At 45.7% G+C, this 23,942-nt stretch overlaps 1 protein-coding gene across 2 annotated transcripts in view; it reads left to right on the plus strand.

Annotated features, from left to right (window-relative positions):
• Positions 1-23,942, plus strand: part of LOC138488613 (MOB-like protein phocein) — a 703,046-nt gene that overhangs the window by 457,127 nt on the left and 221,977 nt on the right. The window contains exon 1 of one of the 2 annotated variants that reach the window (XM_069615736.1): positions 15,089-15,241. The exons of the other annotated variant lie outside the window; for it this stretch is intronic. Within the exon in view, the coding sequence (XP_069471837.1) occupies positions 15,182-15,241 (60 nt within the window). The 5' untranslated portion in view covers positions 15,089-15,181. Of the gene's footprint in view, positions 1-15,088; positions 15,242-23,942 lie in introns of those variants that run through there. 2 annotated transcript variants of the gene reach the window in all.

Here is a 23,942-nt window from a genome sequence, read left to right on the forward strand (position 1 = left end):
CGTGAGTCACAGATAGCCGCCACTTCAAACTCGGGACCACTGTCCGTGAGGACCGGAGGCGGTAGAGAACCCCCATTTCGGTGAAAGCGATCCTGCACCACCGGTTTGATCTGAGACAGGTGGAAAACCGGGTGGATCCGAGACCAGGAAGCCGGTAAAGAAAGTTTGACAGCAGCCAAACCTATCTTTGATGAACTTAAAATGGTGCAAAAAACCCGGGAGACAGTTTAGATGGAACCAAATGACGAGGAAGGAATTTGGAAGCCAACCAAACCAAATCACCGACGGTAAGTTCCATCATGTCACGACGGTGCAGATCAGCATTTCTTTTTGCTCGATCCTGAGCCTTCTGTAAAGACTGCTTAGCCAGCTTCTGTCCTTCGTGGATGTCAGCAATTAGTGAATCAACACCCGGGCAGCCAGAATCAGAAGGTGGCACATTCGGAGCAAAGGACGGATGATAACCATAGGAACAAAAAAAGGGGCTGGTCTGGAGTGCCGAATGCTTGGCATTATTGTATGCAAATTCTGAAAACGGAAGCAGTTCTACCCAGTTATCCTGTGCTGCTGAAATAAAGCATCGTAAGTATCCTTCGAGGATTTGATTTAACCGCTCGGTTTGACCGTTAGTTTGAGGATGGTATCCGGAAGAGAGGGCACGTTTGATGCCCAGAATGCGACAAACATGTTGCCAAAAGAGAGAGGTGTACTGGGGTCCTCTATCCGATACTATAGTATCTGGCAAATCATGGCGAGAAAAGATATCAGAGAGGAAGACCTTTGCCATGAAAGGTGCACTGGGTAGTTTTCGTAAAGGAGTAAAGTGCGCCAACTTGGTGAAGTAATCAATAATTACCATGATCGTAGTCTTGTTTTCAGATAGTGGTAGATCCGATACAAAATCGGTTGAAATGATTTGCCAAGGCCGGTCTGGAATGGGCATTCTTGCTAATAATCCCAAAGGCGGTGATCGAGGAATCTTGGCATGAGCACATATTTTGCAGGATGCAACGTAGTCCCGGACGTCAGATCGTATGGATGGCCACCAGAAATGTCGTTGGATGAGTTCTAAGGTGGAGAGGACGCCCCGATGTCCTGCAGCTTGTGAGTCATGGCAGATCTTTAACACCTCCAGTTGTAAGGAAGGGATGGGAATCAGTACTTGAGTACCATGAAAATAATATTCGGTTTCCTTGGTTAAATGATGGGTAGTTGCAAGTCCTTCACAAAACGCTCTGTTAAGGTTGGTGGCTGTTCGTACTTCTTGAAGGAAATCTGTCAAAACTGCAACAAATCGAGCATTGGAAAACATCTTTTCAGGGCAGAAAGAGGAAGTTGGAGCATCCTTATGGGATAAGGCATCCGCTCTCAAATTGTGTTTGCCAGGCCAGTAAATAAACTCAATCCGAAAGGGCAAAAAGAAATAAGCCCATCGGGCCTGCCTACTATTTGTGGTATAAGCGTTCTGAAGGACTTTGAGGTTTTGGTGATCCGTGCGCACCCTAACTGGAAAAGGAGATCCCAAAAGTAAATGTCTCCATTCCTCGAAGGCGCGTTTGATAGCCATCAGTTCCTTCTCCAGAACAGAATAGTTTAACTCGGCAGAATTGAAAGTCTTGGATAAATATGCTACAGGTCTTTCATCCCCCTGTTCTGATAGCTGTAATAGAATGGCTCCTAAAGTATTCTGAGAGGCATCCGTTTCCACAATGAATTGTTTGGATTGGTCAGGGGTGATCAAAACGGTTTCGGAAGTAAACATTTTCTTCAACCTGTCAAATGCCTTCTGAGCCGATTCATTCCAGGAAAATGAGACACCTTTCTTGAGAACTCTAGTCAAGGGAAGTATGATTTCTGAGAAGCAAGGAATACATTTCCGATAGAAATTAGAGAATCCTAAAAACCTCTGGATGTCTTTTATCCCAGCAGGAACAGGCTAGTCGACTACAGCTGAAACCTTTTTTGGATCCATGGAAATTCCCTGGGAGGATAACACAAACCCTAGATAGGTTACTTGTTTCTGGTGAAATTCACACTTGGAGGCTTTACAGTAAAGACGGTTTGATTTCAAGCGTTCTAGTACAGTATTCACATTATGAATGTGATCTTCCTGGTTGTTGGAATAAACAAGGATATCATCAAGATAGATGATAACAAACCGGAACAGTATGTCAGCAAATAGATGGTCCATGAACCTCTGGAAGATCGCTGGAGCATTTACCAAGCCAAATGGCATGACATGGTATTCAAAATGACCAAAAGGAGTACGAAATGCGGTCTTCCATTCATTTCCGGGCGCGATACGTATGAGATGGTACGCACCACGAAGATCCAACTTTGTATACCAAGGAGCCCCTCGAACTGCTTCCATGATGTCCGTAATGAGTGGCATGGGATACTTGTCGGCTGTGGTTATTTTGTTGAGTCCTCTATAATCAATACATGGACGGAGCTCATCCGAGTCTTTCTTGGGAATAAAGAATAACGATGCTCCCGCTGGTGACACAGTTTCAGTAATTAGACCATTCCGTAAATGGGTTTGTAGATATTCTTTCAGTACTAACTTTTCACGTTGAGAAAGAACGTACATACGACCAAAAGGGATGGGTTGATCAGGAAGTAAATCAATGTGACAATCATCCCTTCTATGAGGAGGCAGAATAGGAAATTCGGGGTTTTCAAATACCGATCGGTATAACATGTGACAGTCAGGAATCTCGAGTTGGCTTATGGAGGATACAGCGGATTTGAGTGTCTCTTCGGAAGGTATGCGGATCCCCACTGACTCTTGAGAAAGACAATGATGGGCACAATACTCCGACCCTAGAAAAAGGGTTCCAGCTGACCAATTTATGAATGGGTTGTGGAGTCTCAACCAGGGGAGCACTAGAATGATAGGGTAATGGGCCGTCCTAATGACATCAAAGACTAGGGTTTCCTTATGACTTGTCAGCATGCAAGTGAGCGGAATGGTCTGTTCTTTAATGGGACCAGAACTTACAGGACTACCATCCACTCCCTGCATGGGAGTGACAATAGTTTTCGGCACCTGAGCGATTCCGTGTTTCTTTGCCCACTCCACATTCACAAAATTTCCAGCCGCTCCGCAGTCAATCAAAGCAGGGATTCCTGGTATGATGTTTTAAGATAATATAACAGACAAAGAGACTACCACCATGGACTGGTGTGTTGGAGAATTATCAAGAGACATACTTGTCTGACATGGGGAAGAATACTTCTGTACGCTTACCGGTCTTCCCCTAACAGTAAGGCTTTGAAGTTTCCCGACTTCGGGTTCGGAGAGCAGCGTGGAGGAACCAAGTGGCAATCTTTCAAAACATGAGAGCATGATCCGCAGTACATGCACAGCTTTAAAGTCCTTCTCCTCTCCCTTGCAGTAGCCGAAATCGGTCCTCGAACGGTCCCGATTTGCATGGGTTCTTCGGTCTGAGTCAGATTTTTTTGGGTTGTAGGGGTAAACTCTAACTGAGGTTGTGTTCCTTTGCTCTTTTTTCTCTCGTATGTCCGTTCATGCATATGGTAATCAATTTGCATGGTTAAAGTGATCATATCTGCTAAATTAGCAGGGCGAGGGACCTTAGAGACCTCATCCTTGAGTTCATCCGTTAGGCCTCTCCGAAACAGCGTGAGAAGGCCTTCATCTGGCCAGCCCAGTTCGGAGGACAGTTGCTTGAATTGAGTAACGTACCAAAGTAATTCTCTGCTTCCTTGTTTTAGATCGAGGAGCCGTTCTTGCGTGGCAACCGAAATTTCTTTCCTACCGAACATGGTTTTGAGGCTGTTGGTGAAGGCGGAGTAGGAGTCAAGGATTACGTTGCTGGAGGTAACTAACGGGGTAGCCCATGCTAAAGCAGGCCCAGAAAGATGTGAAATAACATAGCCCACCTTATCTTTATCGGTAGGGAAAAAGCGAGATTTGAAAGTGAATTGGAAAGTGCAGCTGTCGAGGAATTCTTTTAATTTGTATGGATCACCATCGTACATAACAGAATGTAACGACGACGGGGGAGTGTCAGAAAAGGCTCTAGCTACTTGATGCCGTAGTTGCGCATTGTCCTGTTTTAGGGATTGCATCTCTAAGGACATGGCCTGCATAGCCGCCATTAGCTGCTGCATTTGTTGTTCCATTTGGGACATCAGCTGTCAATATCTTTGGCGTCGCTTACTATTAACACTCTGTAGTATACAGATAATTAAAGCTGCTGTAGCAGAGATTATACAACAAATGTCTACAACCAGCTCACCTTGACAGATCGATGGCTCCAAATGGGAGGACCAATGCAGCTGGGAAGGCTCCCGTGCGAGCGCCCTGACCTCTCCACCCAGGGTAAAGTGACCCAGGGGAGAGGGCAGGACTCCCAGGGAAACCCTCTAAGGGAAGAAAACCCTGGACAAGTTCCACTCGTGCGGATCTGGAAGAAGTTTGAATAGTAAGCGTCTCCGAAGGCAGAACCAGGATGTCACTCGGGAGGCTTCTTCTAGGTACACGGGAGAGGAAGAAAATAGAAGAAGGTTAGAGGAGAGATCAGGGGGAAAGAAGAGAATGGGAAACAGAAAGTAATCCTCTCACCAACGAAGGAACAAAGTTAGAGGAATAATGTTCAGTACTGGAGATCGGAGGAGTTGTGAAGCTTTGGGAGACTCTGGAAGGAAAGCAGCAGGTAAGAATCCTAATCGAAAGGAAGGGGGAGCCCTTATAGATCTGAACTTACTCTAATGGGAGTCTGGCAGGAACGGGAATCAAATAGGTCTGCTAGCGATGGCAGACTGAGAAAGAGGCGGGAGAATGCTGCAGGGTGAATCTGAATAGGGGATGCAAAACAGGGTTAGAACTAACAGTAAGCACAAGAGGAATTAACTAGTAGAAGTGAGAAGGAGGTCTCAGAAGCGAACTCACGGAGCGCCAAAGGCAGAAGCGACGCGAAGCACTGTCCGCTTCGATTCCGTATAAAGGATCACGTGAACAGTTGGCCTCACGTCAAATGAACGTGCAACAACTGGACCGCTACAAGCAGAATGGGGAGAATCACGGGCAACCATCTTGGAACTGTTCGTAAGTAGAGTGCCGCACAAGCGGGTCCGTGCCCACAAAGACCACTTGCGGCGATGTGTAACAACGAAGCTCAGAACAACGAACCTACTATGGCTAAAACATACTGGACTGGATAGGAACGAGAAAACTTCTAGTTAGTAATATCCAAACCACACCTTGCATATGGTCTGATCATTATTTTATTACACTCAATATTCAGTGCACTCTATCATTGCCTAAGCTCCCAAACCATATGAAAACCATTACAAGTCGAAACTTTAAAAAAATATCTTATAAGTACCTGCAGCCATGCTTAAGTGAGATCATGTCTAAAATAAAGCCAGATGACTCAACCGGCAGCATGCTCTCTTGATTTTCAGAAATAGTGACAAAAATTCTCGACCAGTCAGCTCCTATGAAAATAAAACTGGTCAGGGAAAATGTATCACATCAAACCTGGCTCACCCCAGAACTAAAATTGCTGAGGAAACGGAAAAGAGCGCTGGAGGCGATCTGGCTCAAACATCAATCCACTGAAGCCAAGAAGGCATGGAAGGACATATATATAAAACCTTAATTCTAGAAACAAAAAATAGCTTTTTCAACGTCCAAATCAAGTCCTCTTCTAACTACACATGGAAGCTCTTCGAAATTTTGAAATCCTTGGAAAAACCCATGGCATCCCAGGTTGCATTTCTATCTACTAATTCTGATTGTGCCATTATTCAGCCCGCCTTTGACACCAAAATTGTAAAAGCCCAAAATAAAATAAAGGCTGCCCTACTCAGCAATCCCCCACTCTTAGAACAGGCCCTCCTAAATCCTTAAGGCCCAAAGTCCCAGAAATTCCTCTCAAATCTTGATCCAGGATATGCCCAACCTGCTGTCCTCCATACACCCCACCTCTTGTGCCCAGAATCTCCATCCTCCAAAATTGATATTGAAATACCAGGATCTTGTTGCTCCCTTCTTGACACAATTAGTCAATGCATCATTTGGGGAAAATCATGTTACTAACAGCATTAAAAGAGTTACAGTTACCCCAATAACCAAGAAACCGAACATTGATCCTACAGAGCCTAGCAATCTAAGACCAATTACCAACTGCCAGTTCATTTTTAAAATACTGGACAAAATTGCCACCTCCCAGCTCCAGTCCTTTGTGGAGTCCAATAGTATCCTTCACAATCATTAATCTGGTTTCCGGCAATCTTGTAGCACAGAGACAGCCCTCATCGTCCTCCAAACCCAAATGCTGGAGATCATGGACAGAGGGAAGGCAGGCATGCTGATGCTATTAGACCTCTCTGCTGCATTTGATCCCATGAGCACCTTCTCACCTGTCTAAAAGACCTAGGCCAGTGCTCAAAGGAAGCCGTGGGATGGCTTTGCTCCTTTCTCTCACATTGGGAATCCAGAATTCAGTGGGGATCAGCCTTTTCTCCACCAGACTTTATTCATTGTGGTGTGCCACAGGGGGCATCCATATCACCGGTACGCTTCAACCTTTACATCAGATCCCTCTGTGCACTTCTGGACAAGGTGGGGGTCCCTTTTACCAACTATGCCAACGACACCCAGATCGTCCTAGAACTTACTGCGAGTTACGCCACAGATTGTGGAGTCCTATCTAACATCTATGAACACATTGACAGCTGGATGTTGGAGAACTGGCTGTGCTTAAACGGTAGAAAGACCGAGCTGATGATCTTTGGATCTAATCAGGCCATAGGAAAACTAAGTACTTATTACAGTAGCTTCTATCTAAAAGACAATAGAATACCAATCCAACAGAAGGTGAAAACCCTAGGGGTTCAGTTGGAGGCCTCTTTGAACCCTAATGCACACATTACGTATGTGAAGAGGACCTACAACTGTTATCTACGCCTACTCGAGAACATCTGACCCTACATCTCGGAGAGAAATTGTGCCACCATTGCACAAGCTACTATCCTAACGAGATAAGATTATTGTAACACCCTACTCAGCAAGCATCTCTATCCAATCGCAAGAGATGCCAGGTGATTCAGAAAAACGCAGTTCGAATAGTGACCAACACCAACAGAAGAACACACATCTCAGACTACAGAAGGAAATTACATTGGTTGCCAATCCAGGAACTTATTAATTTCAATGTAGGCACCCTGGATCATAGGTGCCTCTATGGCATAACACCTGAATATTTAAAACCCCTCGCCACTCTATACCAACCTACAAGGTCCCTCCGCTCCTCCAGCTTAGGGCTGATTCAGGGCCCGATGACCAACCGTACCAAGGGTCTTGGTAGATCCTTTCCCGCAAAGGCGGCTAGTTGATGGAATGCTCTGCTGCCTGCTCTCAGGCCTCAACCAGACCTTGAAACCTTCAGGAAAACTTTGAAAAACCTCCTCTTCAAGTAAGCGATTACTGCATCCCCCTGACAATTGTTTCTCTGCCTGTATCATTTTAAATGTTTAGTCCAATTGTGTCCATGTTTACGCCCCAATGCCTGCGGGCTGCTGGCGCATTATAAATACATAAACAAATAAATAAATAAAACCGTGGGGAAGGGAATCTAACGGCTCAACTATCCTGACATCATTTCTTGAACACTTTTCTTTTGTAGAACATTGTTTCCTACACAATTTGTATTTAGAAGTAAGGATTGGCAATAGGTTTATTAGTATAGGCTGTTTTATTTTGACCAGACGCTACTAGGACTGTGTTCATTATTATTTGATGGTTGTAGCTTGCTCCTATCTTTACATTTAGGATTAGATAGGCGTGCAACCCAAATGAAGTTCAATAAACACCCTTGGACTGTAATCATCTGTGTCGGTCTTCGCTGTTTGATATGATGCCATCCTTACAGAGGTGATACAATTGGTGAATGACACTGAGTAAGGCCTCCATGCTCATGCTATCAAATCTGAAATGCGTGCCATACGACTAATGAAGCTGCAGAAACGTTGTGTCTACAAGATATACAAATCCAATGACAATAAATGCAAAACACCCATGAGTCACTGCTTCTTATTGAACGAGAGATTCATTCAGAATGCACTCTGAATTAATCTCACTTTCTATAAGAAGCAGTGACTAATGGCTGTTTGGCATTTTTTGTCTCTCCTCTACCCCCTTCTTTTGTGCTTTTTCTTTTTTTTTATTTAAACTCATTAGTTACAATTTTCAAATAATATTTTTGCTATGCTTGTTTTGTAAACGAACATTTTTTATATAGATAAGCGAACCATTTACTGTCCTGGTATTTGTATATGTTGTCGTATTATGTAACCTTTTTGTAGCAATCAGTTATTAATTTATATACCCAACATGTATACCTTTGAATGCCCAAGTTTGAAAAAGACCTGAGAAAGGGCTGAAATACATGTCGCCAAGGTGTACATATGGAATGAAGGCACTTTTTCTTTAAATCACCAGCTTCACTCATTACCTTTTTGCTGACAGGCGCTATATTCAGGTTAACCGATTACACTCTGCATACCAATGGGAGGGTAAACCATTACTGTACCTGGATTAGCGATGGTCTACACCGACACTGGAATAGCAGGCGCAGAGGGACGCAGAAGTAACGCACCTTTCTTTTATATCGAAATCTAGGCCTAAAACTGCGCTGCAGCCAGGCCAGCAGACCCAGGTCATGTCTTTCTTCCTGGAAGAGTGGATGATGAACCCACAGCCCCCATAGGTTCGCCCACTCTACAATCTTTTAAATAGAAATTGCAGGATTGGCAACCCGAAGGAGAAAGGGGAGGTGGATAAAATAACAACCACGGTCCTGCTCGCTGCCCTCTGAAACCTTGCACCCGTCTTGACAACTCACTCTGACAAGTGGACAAACATACAGATGGTTATAAATTACCCCAGTGAATGCTTCCTATCTTTCTAGTGTGAGCTTCCTATCGTTACCCAGTAATACCTTAAAGCCTTTGCCTTCTGCTGAAAGTCTACTGAATTCAACTTGCTGCTCCTGTCTCTTTTTCACTTTGCCCAAAACCTTTAACTGAAACTTGCCCTTACTCCACCAATAGTTCAGTAACTATAGTTTTTTTCACACCACAACTTGTTCAGTAACCCGAGTCTTTTTCTCACTGAGTTAACAGATTTGAATAGACCTGAAATCTGCTTTTCTTTGTAATCTTTTAAATCCTTTTTCAAGAATTAAGTCTTGCCTTAACTACTGTTTCTTCAGTACTTGTATAAATGGTTCTGTTATACTGAGGCAGTCTGAAACTGCTGTTATGTGTAATAAATCCAACTTTCAACAACTAGTATTAGTCTCTATTTACATTTCAGGTTGCATACTTGAGTCACGCCGCTTCCTACATATATGGAAAGGAGCTTCTCGCGCCACACCGCTTCGAAAACACTGCGCTGCCCTTTTCACGATGTGTGAGATGACCCGCGGCTTCTGCTAAGGGGAAAATAACAGATGTGAGGAAAGAATGGCCTTCTGACAGTCCTGAAGCAATGCGCACGTTAGGTTTGTGCACGTCACAAGGTCCTTTGCTATAAAGGCCTCTCTGCTCTTCTACGATCCACCGAAGGTCGCTGATCCGCAGAAAGACTGATAGCCTTGCGCGCCTGTATTAGTAAACATGCGCAGTGTCAACAGAATGTTGCTTTTACTATTACATTGCTTGCTAAACAAGTAACACAGTTCCTCCTGCTGCTTTCAAGCACTACATTAACCTAAACATTGATATTTACATAGAGTTATATACCGGTTCCACTCATTACTCCTGCTCAAAAACATGAATTCACTTATCTTTCAGTTGCTGCAGCTACCTGTACTTTCTTCCTTAGTTCAGCTCACACCTTCAACTTGGATTGGTCTTTGAGTTATTGTCTTAATATTATGTCCTATGTATTTTCTCTAGAGCTCAGTTAGTGGAGACCTTCTTAGCTGGATTTCTGAATGAAAGGCAGTTTAGAATCTCTCACCAGATTCTAAACTACCTCACATATGCTGAAGAACCAATCAGTACTAAGGATTACTGTCTACATCTTGGGCTGGGGTCACTCCTGACTTCTACAATATGAGTGTAAAGGAAAGTTGGACTTAGACTATAATTTCAAAATGAACAACAATTCAAATGTCTAGCACCCTTCTTGCATCTCATCCCTGCCCTGAGCACCCAAGGACCTTTCCTAGCTTGTAAACTAAAGGGGACCCTGACAGTACCTTTCTCTCCCCGTAATGCCCTGTCCCAGGGCCTGGTTTCTCAGGTAAGATGATGAAATTGACTAACAAACCTGGGAGAATTTACATCCTCAGCCACCAGCCAAGATCTCTTCTCTGGATCATATCCCTACCAATCTACGAGATACTGCAATCCTTCACTCACCAAACTGGAATCCATAATGGTCTGCACTTCATATTCATTCTCAGCAATATGAGAAAGCACTGGAACTGGCGCTCTGTGCAACCTAGTTCCCTTCCTACATGGCTTCAGAAGATTTACATGGAACGTGAGATGCACCCTTAAACCTTGCAGTAACCTTAACTTAACTGAAACAGGAGAGATGACTGGCTTAATTTCAAATGGGCCGAAGTAACACAGACTAAACTTGTTCTTCCTTTTCAAGACTATTTATTTGTAGAGAGCCACACCAACCCCCCGTCCTGATAAGCGGGTACTCATCTATGTTTTCAGTCAGCAGATTTTGTATAACTAATCTTACTCTTTTGCAAAGCTTGCAAAGCTAGTACCGCTCTTTCAAGATTCAGCCACATAGTTTGGATCCTGCCTTCAACATCAGGAACTTCTACCTCTTCAAGGATCACCCCTCTCAGAAACCGTGGTTTGGAACCCCTGATTGACAAATAATTGAGACATGTAAGTGGAATCCTTAGCTGTGTTATTAATCCAGAACTCTGCTAGCTATAACAGCTCCAGCCAGCTTTCATCAAACCCCAGGTTACAATGCAGGTATTTCTCTAACTCCTAGTTTACTCTCTCCGTCTGGTTGTTGGATTCCGGATGATAGCTGGTAGTAAATTGATCTCGATTTTTAACTACTTGCAGAAGGCTTGCCAAAACTTGGAGACAAATTGAGTTCCTCGGTCCGAAATCACTGGACTAGGCAACCCATGAAGTTCAATAAACACCCTTGAACTGTAATCATCTGTGTCGGTCTTCACTATTTGATACCATGCCATCCTTACAGAGGTGATACAATTGGTGAATGACACTGAGTAAGGCCTCCATGCTCATGCTATCAAATCTGAAATGCGTGCCATACGACTAATGAAGCTGCAGAAACGTTGTGTCTACAAGATATACAAATCCAATGACAATAAATGCAAAACAGCCATGAGTGCTAAGAAGATGTGGCCAAACAAATTCAATTTCCTTTTGGTGAAACTGCACTTCTCCAGATTGAGGGTCAGGCCGGCTTTGTGTAATGCTGCTCATGTCGCCAACAGTGCTGTGTCGTGTTCCTCCTGCGATGTGCCAAATACGAGGATATCATCGCTTAATTGGCCGAATTACTTGTCATATGGCTTCTTGAAAAATTTCTGTCGCAGAGGATATGCCAAAATGTTGCCTAGCGAACAGTCCTTCATGGGTGGGGAAGGTAGTGATGCTTCTCGAATCTGGGTGGAGTTCTAGCTGATGGTATCCTTGATTGAGATCAGGTTTCGAGAATGTGGTTGATTTATTCAGTAGTACAATCATGTCCTCGATGCATGGGCCAGGGTGACGATTCCTTTGTATGGCGGTGTTTGCCATCCTTATGTCGACGCGTAGGCGTCCTCCTTCTTTGGGTGCGATGACTAATGGGGATACCCATGGAGTGGGACTGTTTGCTGGCTCAATGATGCCATTGCAGAGCAGTTGGTCGAGCTCCTTCTAGACGCATCCTGGAGTCTAGAAACCTACCCTCCTGGGGTGTTGAGGGACGGGTCTGATGGTTTAATCGATATGTAGTCTGACGGGTGCCCCCTTGAGTTTGCCTAGTCCTTTACTTAAGTCCGGGAACCCAGCTAGAATTGTCTCTTTTGTGATGTGGTTAAATACTTATGGGGCAGCGTTGATTGTGTACACCTGCTCACCATTGTTTCCTGCGAACGTGGCCAATTGAAACACTTCACCCACTTGGAAGTGGATGTCAATGAGGACCAGACAGCACACCGTGTGATAGCTGAGGAGGCAGCAACCTTTTGTCATGCTCCGGGTGACATGAATGGTGGTGTCCAGTGCTAGCCCGTTGTGTATCAGGCGTTTCTTGAGTTCTCTGATCGAATGTAGGGGTAGTGCTGCTTCCCATTGGAAAATACTTGAATTGGCTCTTGCAAGTTTGGGTCTCTTTGGCATCTGAAAGAATTTCTGTTCCCCATGATGTTAACTGTTGCCCCTGAGTCGATGAGAAAACAGAATTGTCTGTTCCTCAAATTGACTTCTATCCTGGGCGCCCCTCTCACTTCGTGGTCATCCTGGATGAGGTTGACATATTCATCCAAGTAGCTCTGGTCGTAGTCATCTCCACCTTGATGCTGGGGGTAGTGTTGTTGTTCGCCGTAGGCCTGGTATACATTTGGGGGTTCATCGTATTCATCCCTGAATCAGGAATATTGATCGTATTGATCATAGCTCTGGTCACAGTCCTGTGGGTGGGCCTTCTCTATTGCCCTGATGTACCGTTGCTGCCCTTGGTAGTTGGGTATGTTGGGCCTTGTCTGGTGGGCTGGGTAGAGCGGCCGTATGTCCTGCTTTGCGGCTGTGTGTTTATTCGGGGGTGGGGAATGGTCTCCCTTCTCTGCAGACCGAATGGAAATGGCCTTCCATGCCACAGTTGGTGCATCTTTGCGACAGTGCTGGGCAGGTCTCTGAATGTGGAAAATTAATGCCACACTGGTAACATTGCCTCTGTGACCTGAGACCCAACTTGCTGGTTGTGGTCACCCAATCCGTGGGGCGTTGTGATAGTGGTTGGATGGCAGCGATGGTATCTCCTTTCTCGTGTTTTGAATTTGGGTTTCCTTCAATGGAGGCTGCTTGCGTATCTACCCTCTCAAAGATTCTAGCCAACTCGCTCACCTCATCAATGGAGGGGGGTTTCTTCAGTAGTTGTTTTCTGCGGGCGGGCGATAGGCATCCTTCTATCACGCGCAATCTGATTGACTCGTTGGTGGAGAATGAGTGAAACTGGCAGTGGGCGCTCTTCACCCAGAGGCGAATGATGAATTTATCAATGGTTTCCTCGTTTTTTTGCATGCACTGATTAAATATGTATCTTTCATAGTGTCTGTTAGGTTCGATGAGGAGTTTCCTGTTAAGGGAGGTGATCAGCGCGGTGAAATCCATGTGGTCTTCTGGGGTGATGGTCTTGACAATAGTCTTTATTTCGCTGCCCACCAGATTGATGAACATGTCACACAGGTTTGGAGATTTCTCCTCTCTCGCCGTTTCACAAAGTGGTTAAAATCTTCCACCCATTCGATCCACCTCGGGCCCTTGTCTGCCTGGGGTGTCAGGGTGAATGGCAGTGGCTTGCACAGTAGGGACACCTTGGACATGAGGGCGCGAGGTGGTGCCTCCCGATTACTCATGCTGGCAGGGTGTTGGGTTGTGGTCTGGGCCGCAGCCTCTGGTCTGCTGTGTGGATGACTGGCGGGACTGCACCTGTGTTGTGTGTCCTCTTTTATTTCTCTAGGGTGGTGTCCTTTTGCAGAACACTGTTCCTGGCGCTTTCAGGGACCAGGTGCTGGTGTTGTGGATGCAGGACCTGTTGGGGGCGTGCCACTGACTGTGGCTCCGTTATTAAATGGGCTGTGAGTCTTTGTTGGGAGGGAGGACTTGTTTTTATGTGCCACAGGGTGGGTAGGCTGTTTCAGTCTTTCTTTATTGTTATATTTTTTGTTTTACTGATGGGATCGCTGTGAGGTGGGAGCAAACGCTGCCATGTGAAATTTTGGCAGGATGGCTGTTCTGGGAGGGTGAATGCTGCTGTGTGTGCCAACAGGATCGCTTGCACTTACTGCCTTTTTTTGTCCTTTTGGATGCAACGTCTTCAGCTGCCACGTGGACCATGTGTCCTGGATGGCGTAAGCTGCTGGCGGGTTGCCGCGCGGCAGAGTGGCATTTTGCCACTAGGTTGTGCCTCGGCGGGATCGCCAGGCACCGCAGGGTTGCCACAAGGGGTGCCGCGTGGAGTGGCGGATTGCCACGGGAGCAAGTGTGTTGCGGGATCACTCGGCACCCTGGTGTGCTGCAATGGAGGCGGGATCGCCTCTGGAAGGTAATGGCAGACTGCCACTGGAACGGGCATGTTGCGGGATCGCTGGACACCACAGCGTTCAGCAGTGGAGGCGGGATCGCCTTTGGGAGGACGAAGACGCAGTGGGATCACTGGGTCAAAACGGAGGACTCTGGTGTGCAGGAGACCACCTAGTTGCCAGTTAACGGTGACACTGACACCATAAGGACGCAACACCAGAGGAGTAGCATACATGTCTTCTTTATTTGCCCTACAACCTGGAACTGCTTTTCCCTCTCCTTGGCTCCTCCCCTTCCTTTCCTCTCCCACTTCACGCCTGAAACCATAAAAGGCACAGCCAAAAAACAGTTTTGTCAGGCATGGCACTGTGTCCACATGTAATACCTTGCTATAGTGCTGTGGGTTCTAATAAAACATGTACCTGGCAGATGGACGGATCCTAAAATAAAACAGACAACAATAATTTACCAATACGATATACGTTGGCAGTTATGTAAAAGCAGACTACACTTAACTATTTTCAAAAAGTAAAAAGAAATGCAGTCTATAAAACACTTCTAGTGTACAAACAAATGACATATGAAACGAAAAATAATGTATGCTATATGCCCCTTACTCTTACAAATCGGGGCAGCACAAAGGAGGACTACTTCATAAATACATTGATGCTTCTGGCTTCCGTGGTTGTTTTGTTCACCAGATTGGTGTCCAGGATGGGCACAGTTTTTGATAGAAAGTTGGCACTCTAGTTCTTTAAAAGTGCTCTGCGCACGTGACACAGCAAATCGTTGTGTGCGTCAGGACGCTTATGACGTAAGACGTCTGTCTGCTCTTTTGTACTAGTGTTGCCGGCGTATCCCCGCCTCCAACAGCATCCGGGGTCTGCCGTCATACTCTGTCACTATGGTCATGGCGGAGGGGACAGCAGTGCTGCGGAGGAACCGGCCCGGTACCGCGGCGCAGGTAAGGAAGCTTATAAATACTGTTGACAGCGGGGCCGCATTAGGCGGGCGTACAGAATCGACAATGAGACGAGGCTTGCAGGCTCCAACGCCCTACTGCGAAACTAATTCTGGCTTGACAGTAAATCGGTGCCGGCCCACGCACTGCAGCAGGCCTGGAGTCTGTATTCAACGTTTTTAGGCGCATTATGTCTGCCCTGAAAAAGCAATGATTGTCACTCAGCTATTCACACCCCCACTCCAGAGACCGCTGACGTTCTGCAACCTTCCCCGGGAGGCGTAGCGCCTCCTGTCATTGTTGCTTCTGGTATCTGTTGGCACTTGTGAGTTTTTGGCCTAACTATTACAACGAGTGCTTAACCGAGAGGATGTGATTTAATGCATCATGTGTTAACTTCCTAACCAGGTACTCACAGACACGAGGCATCTACAAACCAAAAATTGAAGAGCTTCGAAGGAGGTTTATTCAACCCAGCTCTTCGCCCTACCCGATGCAACACATTGAATTAACATTCCAAATAAGCATTTTCTTGCAGCTGGAAACAATACAGAATCGTGGTGAAGAAAACATGTGAGGGTCTTTCGCCTTTATTGCGTTGTTTCTAGAAGCACACCTGACTACGTTTCTGTGCAAACAAGCAATATTTTGGGTAGATGTATTGAGTTTTTCCAAACTGCATTCAACCAAAAGAACTACATTTTATAGCATCTAGTCACTTCACTTTTTGCCAACATTATTATTAAACTTTCTCACGTTGTTGATTGGTTAACAGTCTTCAGAATTGATATACTTTTTATCATCGTGGGCTTATGAAGTCTGGTGTCAGTTCTCCTGGATTTGGAACTCCACTTAAAGCTTACTTTTCTTGTGTCTATGTTTTCCTGAGATTGTGAACCGTGGTATCGGAAAACACATAAGTGACTTTAACAGGTCATCTGAATCTCAAGGTGCCCTTTCGGGGCTCGCAAAATCTACTAGTCCTCTAGCATTGGCGGGTAGTTTTTATGAAGGGTGAGAACCATGTGTATGATACTCGACCTTGCTGGCGAGCATGGGGATGTCAGAAACGTATTTTTCATTTAGTGCAAAACACTTTGCAGTAAATGGCAGTTCTAAGGCGCATAGAGGATGCTATCACTGAAACATACCAGTCGGTATGTTGCTTGTTCTCTAGGAGGTGATGAGTAACGTAATTACTGACGGTACATCTATGGGTTTCTTCTACACCCCTAATCCAAAAATACTGGGTAAGCCATCCAGTCCGGCCAGTCTCGCTCTTCCATGCATCATTTCTTGAATGGAGTTCCCCGTGCTGTATTTTTTTTTCTCTATTCATGGCAACAACGAATATGTTGCCTCTTTATGGGATTGTACACTTAAACTTATTTTGTCTGCAATGTCCCAGTGTGAGCCTCAGCGCATTACCGGCCGTTGTGTCCCATGTGGCTAAAGACTTTTAAGCCAGTAACGTTTTGTGCATTACAGGTTAAGTTTCTCCAGCGGCTGCTTGGTTTTCATGTTAATTGAGGGTTACTTATCATTTTTCGGTGTAGAATTCCGCAGTTATGACAATGAGTACAGTGTGATTGGGCAGACTGGAAATATACTAGCATTTTGCAATATTCTTTGATGTATAGTAATTGTAGACTTGGTGTATACTGGAATCGTGTAGACAGTGATACTGAACATTACATTAAAAAATGTTCCAGTTAATGTGCTCCTAAAATGAAGTATATTGGGATTTTTGAGCTGCGTCTATGCTGGATTTGTTCAGGTTTAACATATACTGGAACTGCCTAAGAGTAAACTCGGGTTTGCTGTGATTGTGCAAACTACAGTAAACAGTTGCTATACTGGTATTGGTGCAAGCAGGGAATAGACTAGTAATGCGGACAGTGTTGCATGCTGAGATTGTCAGACAAAACATATGCTGACTGGTATTGTGCCAACTGAAGGTGTGCTGAGACTGTCTAAGTGGGAGTAGATGTATTGTACAATCTGTATCCAACTGGGAGCATTCTGTGATCATTGAATGATTGGAACATGCAGTTGTTTTTGAACTGATACTATATTTGGAATGCTTAGATTGGTCAAAAATTGGGATTTTGCAAAGTGGATGCGTAGTCGAGGCTCATTTTGATTTGGGAGTATTTTGCTCTGTATTTGTATTGGTTTTAAGAATGTTCTTCTCTTTGAATGCTGTAATTGTGATGCATAAAAACAAATATACACATTAAAGACATTTGTATTGTAACATACTTGTGAACGATATGTTTAATTACATCATCTTAATATCAGGTAATCCTATAGTAGAGCTCACCTTTGTGCATGTGTTGCTGATGCATTTGCCTGTGCATGCAGCAGTTAACAAGGTTGCAAGGCCATACACTTAATATATATTTTTCCTTTTTTGTTGTTGTGAATTAGCCCAATTATTTGGAAGGGAAACTGGTACCGTACGTCCGGTGGGTTGAGTGTAATAGAATGTTTCAATTATATGCTGGGATTCTGCAACTGGATGGTAAAACGGTAAATCTACAGTTATTAAACTAGAAATGTGCTGGAGTTGTCTACGTAATTGTGAAATTTTTATTATGCTTTTACTTCTCAAATCGTGTGCGGAGTTGTCCATTTAGGGTTATTTATAATACATGGTTTTGTAGGAATTGATGAGCAGGAAGCAAGAGAGGAGAAAAAAAAAGCTCATGGGTATCTTCTTCGCCCAGCTGGAGCTGCCTCTTAAGAACACTGGGCTAGAACGTAGCATGCCACAAATTTAATGTGTGTGAAATGCTAACTGTACATTGTTGGACGTCACACATAACCCATACCTCTCCCTTGTACTTATCACCACCTTCTGCTAAATGAGATTTTCAAACGATTGCACGCTACATTGAAAAAATGCATACAATTCTATCCTGACCCTGCAAACTTCTTACTGTATCCAACTTCAGAAAGCAACTTTTCTCTGCGTTTCCCTCTGACCCTTGTTTGCTTCTCAGTGATCTCTAGTATGGGTTGGAACTTGCATTGGATGCTTTTACAGTCGCCAAAACACTAGCCCAACAAATAGTTCAACAAGGACTTAACCTCAATGAAAAGAGCAGTAAGTGACATTGAAGTCGCTTGCACTGATTTCGGGCTATTCTCATACCATAGGATTGGAGCGTAAGTGTTTTGTCTGGAAATGTACAGCCAATATAGACAAAGCATCTGACACTTTAATTGCACACCCACCCCAAATCTATTTCATGCCCCCTTCATCAGACTTGCCACTGTTCTTACCTTCACATTCCACATTCCAGCATAAGGTTAAACCAGTTCACCTGACAAAGAACTATACTCCATTCCCACCTGGCATAGAGACGACTCTTCCTCCGTTATTTATTACATGATGGTCTCTCAAAGCCTTTTGGTTGGCTGTAAATCCTTCAGTATATCTGAAATATTCTAATCAATCATAACATGTTGATGGCAAGTTTCTCATGTCCTGCTATGCAAAAGAGTCCTGGATCTGCATAATTTGGGTGTATATTATGCTGTCAATTTGACAGCTATTGCACTTAGCCTGGCATGATATCTGAAATTCACCCTTGATTAATACAAACCTAGAGCAGAATATGCATTAAATTTCTGTGTACAGTTTAGATGTTCTGCTGAAGCAGATTGGATGTATTGCCTTTGGCTAGGGCACTGCAGCTATGTGCAAACATAATCATTGGTTTGATAAAACAGTGGTTGGGGGGGAAAAAAAGCTTTCCAGAAAGATTATATGCCAAGTTAAGAAGAGTGGTGAGACGATCATGTGATCCAAGTGCGCATTAAGAAAGGGAAGCAAAGATTTTAATGAGGTGAAAAATCAAAGGCACCAGTTGATGCAACAGGACTGGGAGGCTATGATCTCTGTTGTCTTTTAAAAAAAGACGTACATTTTAATTGACCAAGAAGTGAAACCATAACGGATGTAAACTAACCTGATTTTGGCAGAGGTTTGGGTTACACATTTTACAGAACTATTTGGTCCCCAGACTGACATTTTTCCTCTGAATGTTAACAATATGCAGGTAAACTGGCAACTGAGCTTCTCGTTAGAAGATATTGACCGAGTTATAGAGGTAGGTGTCCCCCTAGTCAGCATTAAAATTCGCCGCCACTTTCTCTCCTACACCTTTGGCTGACTCACACTCTGACACGGCTCTCTAACCTTCATATCTCTATTTCGAACACTCTTGACGTCCTTGCCCCTGTCATGAGGATCCGCTTAATGCCCACTTCCAAGTGTAACTATTGGTACAATTCTGACCTCGCCACCCTTAAACGCAAGTGTAGGGCGGCTGAGAGGAAGTGGAGGGCATCGGGGACACCCTCTGACAAACTACCGACCCGACGGCTCCAAAGGCAGTACAGAATAGTTCCTCTCTAAGAGAGCCTACATCAAAGCCCATGTCTCTGCGGCATCTAACAACTCGGCCAAACTTTTCAAAATCTGCAAGGAAGTGGCCAATCCTGCTGCAGTCTCTACAGCCCCTGTTCCCACCAATGCCCTGGCTTCTCATTTCACCACTAAAATGCCGGACATCCTGTCCACTCTTTCTCTACCTCCTTTTTCTCCTCCTCTGCCACCCCTGGCCCGTCTTCAGCCGCTTCCCATCCTCCATTCTTGCCCTTTCCCCTGTTCACCCCTGATGATGTTTCTAAACAAGTTAGATTCTCGTCAAAGCAGGTTCTCCCCTGCTCATCCAGAACCATCCAGGAGCACATCGGCACCCTGGCTCCAGCCTTGGCCGATTTCTGCAATCACTCCTTTGCCACTGGATCCCTCCCTCCCCCCTTGAGCACTACCTTGTGCACCCTCTGCTTAAGAAGCCCTCTGCCGATCCTTCCTCTCTGGCTAGCTATCGCTTGATCTCCATCGATCCTTTCCTGGGTAAACTCCTGGAAAAGTTGGTCATCTCCCAGCTTAATCTGCATATTGAATCTGTTGGTTGTCTCCACGACCATCAGTCAGGCTTCAGAGCTGTCAGAGCACGGAAACTGCTCTCCTGAACACCCGTGAAGACCTGCTCTCAAATCTTCCTTTTTGTCCTCATTCTCCTCGATCTATCCTCTGCTTTTGACAGTCAACCATGCCATCCTACTCAATGGCTTCTGTGACAACTTGGATATCACTGGACAGACCCTGTCCTGGTTGACCTCCTTTCTCACTGACAGACCCTCCCAGGCCCAACTGGGGTCTTTTTTATTTATTTATTTATTTATTTATTTTTCTCTCTCCCATCCTTTCCCCTCTCCTCCTTGTGGTGTTCCCCAGCGGTCTAACCTTTCTCCCTGGCTATTCAACCACTACCTGGCACCTCTGACCCACCGCATTGCTACGTTCTGTTCTAACTTTCAGTGCTATGCAGATAACCCCTAACTCTCCTTCAGGCTCTCCTCGGCCACCTCTGCTCCTTCTCTCATACCAGACTGTCTGGCCGCAATTCAGGAATGGTGTGCTGCCATTGATCTCAGAGATCCTCATCAGGAAACCTGCTCCCTGCGTGTATCTCTATCTCGTTGGGGATATTTTTCCTTTTCTCACTTTCCCCCAGAAGCTCACTCTCTCTAGAGCCCTGGTCCTCTCCAAATTTCTGCACTGGCTCTCTGTGGCTGCATTTGATATTGATAATTTATTTATGTTGCGCTCGTATACAAGTGTTTCAGAGTGAGGCAAGGCAGGGGAACAGGGGAGAACAAAACTTACCAGGACCAGTGACATTGAGAACGCACAGTGCAAGGGAGAGGGGAAAAGTGCATGGGGGGGAGAAGTGGGAAGTGCAGAGAAAAGGAGAAGCAGAGGCAACAAACAGTGGTAGTGCAGCCAGCAAGTGCTGGGTTTAAGGCAGCAGACAGGGTATGTCTGATAAGTGCAGGAAGAAAAAGGGGTTGCGGGGGCTGTATCGGTACAGATACAGACCCCATTGCAAGGGGTGGCCTGCAGGCAGTGCGGGGTGTGTGGCAGGGTGAGCAGGTACCTGGTCCCAGAAGACAGAGGGTAGGCCAGGTGCATGGTTCCGAGAGAGAACAGCTCTGCAGGGGAGATGGGGAGATTGGGGTGGGGGGGTGGGTGTTTGCAAAGACAGAAGCAAAGGGGAAGGTCTTGAAGAGCTTCCGGAACCGGAGTTGGTTTTCCTCAAGTTTCATAGTAGCAGGGAGGCTGTTCCAGAGGGAAGCCCCAGCAGAATACATCTACCCCCAGCTCGTTTCTTTGAAAAAACAACTGACCCTGAGGGTGTTAGAGGTAAAGGCGCAAGGAGCGAATAGCTTGAGGGGAGGTATTTGCACAGGGATAGCTGAAAGTATTTTGGACCCAGGCCCCAGAGAGCCTTGTGGACAATGCAGAGGGTTTTGAATTTAATCCTTGCATCCACTGGGAGCCAATGGAGAGATTTCAGAGCTGAAGAGATACCATCCCAGGGCTTGAGGCCAAGGACAAGTCTTGCAGTCCTGTCCTGGATTAGTTGCAGAGGGTGGAGAGTAGAGGCAGGTAGATTTAGAAGGAGGCTGTTACAATATAGTCCAAACTAGAGAACCAGAGCTTGGGAGACGGTGGGCTTCTGGGGGAAGGGGAGGAAAGGCAGAGTGCAGTAGAAAGTGGGGAGGTGCAGTAGGATGTTTGACTTTTTAGAGACATCCGAGATGTGGGCGGAGAAGGTGTGTAGTCAAAGATGACCCGAGGTTCTTAGCCTCGCAGATGGGGTTATGAGGAGGGCCAGGGGAGGCCTGCCAGAGAATGGAGGGAAATGCGGGTGAAGGTGTGCTGAGGAGGAGCTACACCTTGATGGCATTCAGACAAAGATCGTTGGCGGCACACCAATCTTGAATTGCCTAACTGCCATCAAAGAGGAGGTGGCCGAGGGCAGCTGAAAATGAGTTGTCGTCATAGCACTGTAAATTGGTGCTGAAAAAGGCAATGCAGTGGGTCACATTAGCTCGTTCATTTTCATTGTTACATTTCATTGTTACATTTTATTGGTTATTCTGCTAATTTATTCTGTATTTTATACTCTATAGATTTTATTTTGCTGTGTGTTGTTTTATTCTGCCCCTCCCTTGCTTTTTACTGCATGTGACTGTTTCTGCACCTACCTTTTGACTTGTAACTGCTTCTAGTTACAGCTTTCATCTTGATCCTTATTTCCGCCGCATCTTGTAGTAGAGCCAGGGTCTGCATCCCGCTTTTAAAGCAGCCGTGACTCGTGTTCAGAGGCAGCCAGCACTTCAATTCCTAGACTGCCTGGTGATCTCCAATCGGTCCGTTGAGCTCCGGTGGCTGCGTCTCTCCACTGTTATACACGGGTAAGGTGTCATGAGTTGTACCTCAATTGTAGCACTGATTACCAAAAAGGCCGATTCTTTATTAAGATCTGCACGTTCTGGTGAAACTGCAGATAGTCTGCTCACATCTGATCAATTTAGTTAATTGGGACCATAGACGCCTTAGTACAGGCCAGCAGCACGGAAGACCCTAAGTCGGTTAAATCTAGAAATCAAGAGCTGCCGGCCAAATTGATTAAATTAATTCTGCCCACTAACTCCAGGCCTCAATTCTACACAAAGTGGGGGTTATTCAGCCTGGACGCATAGCACATCTTTTTGATGACATTAAAGTTGATCCTGAGATTACTTGCAGTGATTTTAATCTACACCAGCTATCGACTTTTATCACTCCGGGAAGCACCGAGATCAGTGACGATTACCCCTAGTCTGAAGTGTTTGCTGCTGAATACACGGTCACTTTTATGCGCATTAGAAGTTTCTACATGTATATTGGCACAGAATATTGCCTTATGTGCGCTTACAGAGACATGGACATGGAGCCATGCAGCAGCTGGTCCCTCAAATTCTCTGGCTATTCTGCTGGGCTACACATATGTCCCCCTGCAGGCACCCAGCACCACATTTTGGACCCTAAAAGTGTTCCTAGAACATGTGATGCGCGCCCTTCAAGGGCGCCACAGCCGGATTCAGGCTCCAGCCATATCCCGCCTGCAGGACGGCCCCTGCCTCTGATTGGTGCTCACAACACCGGGCCTACGGCGTGGAGTCTCCTCCACTAGATGCCTCATTCCACAATTTCCCTGGCGCAGGTGAGTCCCCCTGCAGGCACCCAGCACCCCATTTTGGACCCTAAAAGTGTTCCTAGAACATGTGGACCGCGGCCTTCCAGCGCGCCACAGCCGGATCCTGCTTCCCGGATTTCCTTTCTTCCCCTGCTGTCCCCTTCCGGGCTTCCTGCGGTCTCCTCCTTGGCTACCTTGCCCCCCTCTCCTCCTTCCTCTTCTGCCCCCCCTCTCCCTTCGGGCTGCTTCTACAATTCTGCAGGGCGTATCTCATTTGTACCCCTCCGGACGGCACCCTTCTCCATATTGCCACTCTGAACTCTTGCTCAGTTGTCAAACACTCCTCTGACATCTGCCGCCTTCTGGAGGAACTTTACCTCGATGTACTCGGTCTCTCAGAGACATTGTTCACGGCCAGTGCCGTCAAAAGCTTTGATACTCTCCTCCCTGATGGCTACAAGATCTGCTCCGCACCCAGATCCAGCTGTTCTGGAGGGGGTGTAGCCTTGATCTTTCCAGAGTGGATTCCTGCCTCTGTCATTCCTCCACAGACCTACTCCTCTCGGATGCCTCGTCTGCAGGCTCTCTCTCCTTGCCAT

The sequence above is a fragment of the Ambystoma mexicanum genome, chromosome 9 (genome assembly GCF_040938575.1).
Source record: "Ambystoma mexicanum isolate Mex_15411 chromosome 9, UKY_AmexF1_1, whole genome shotgun sequence".
Taxonomy (NCBI): Eukaryota; Metazoa; Chordata; class Amphibia; order Caudata; family Ambystomatidae; genus Ambystoma; species Ambystoma mexicanum.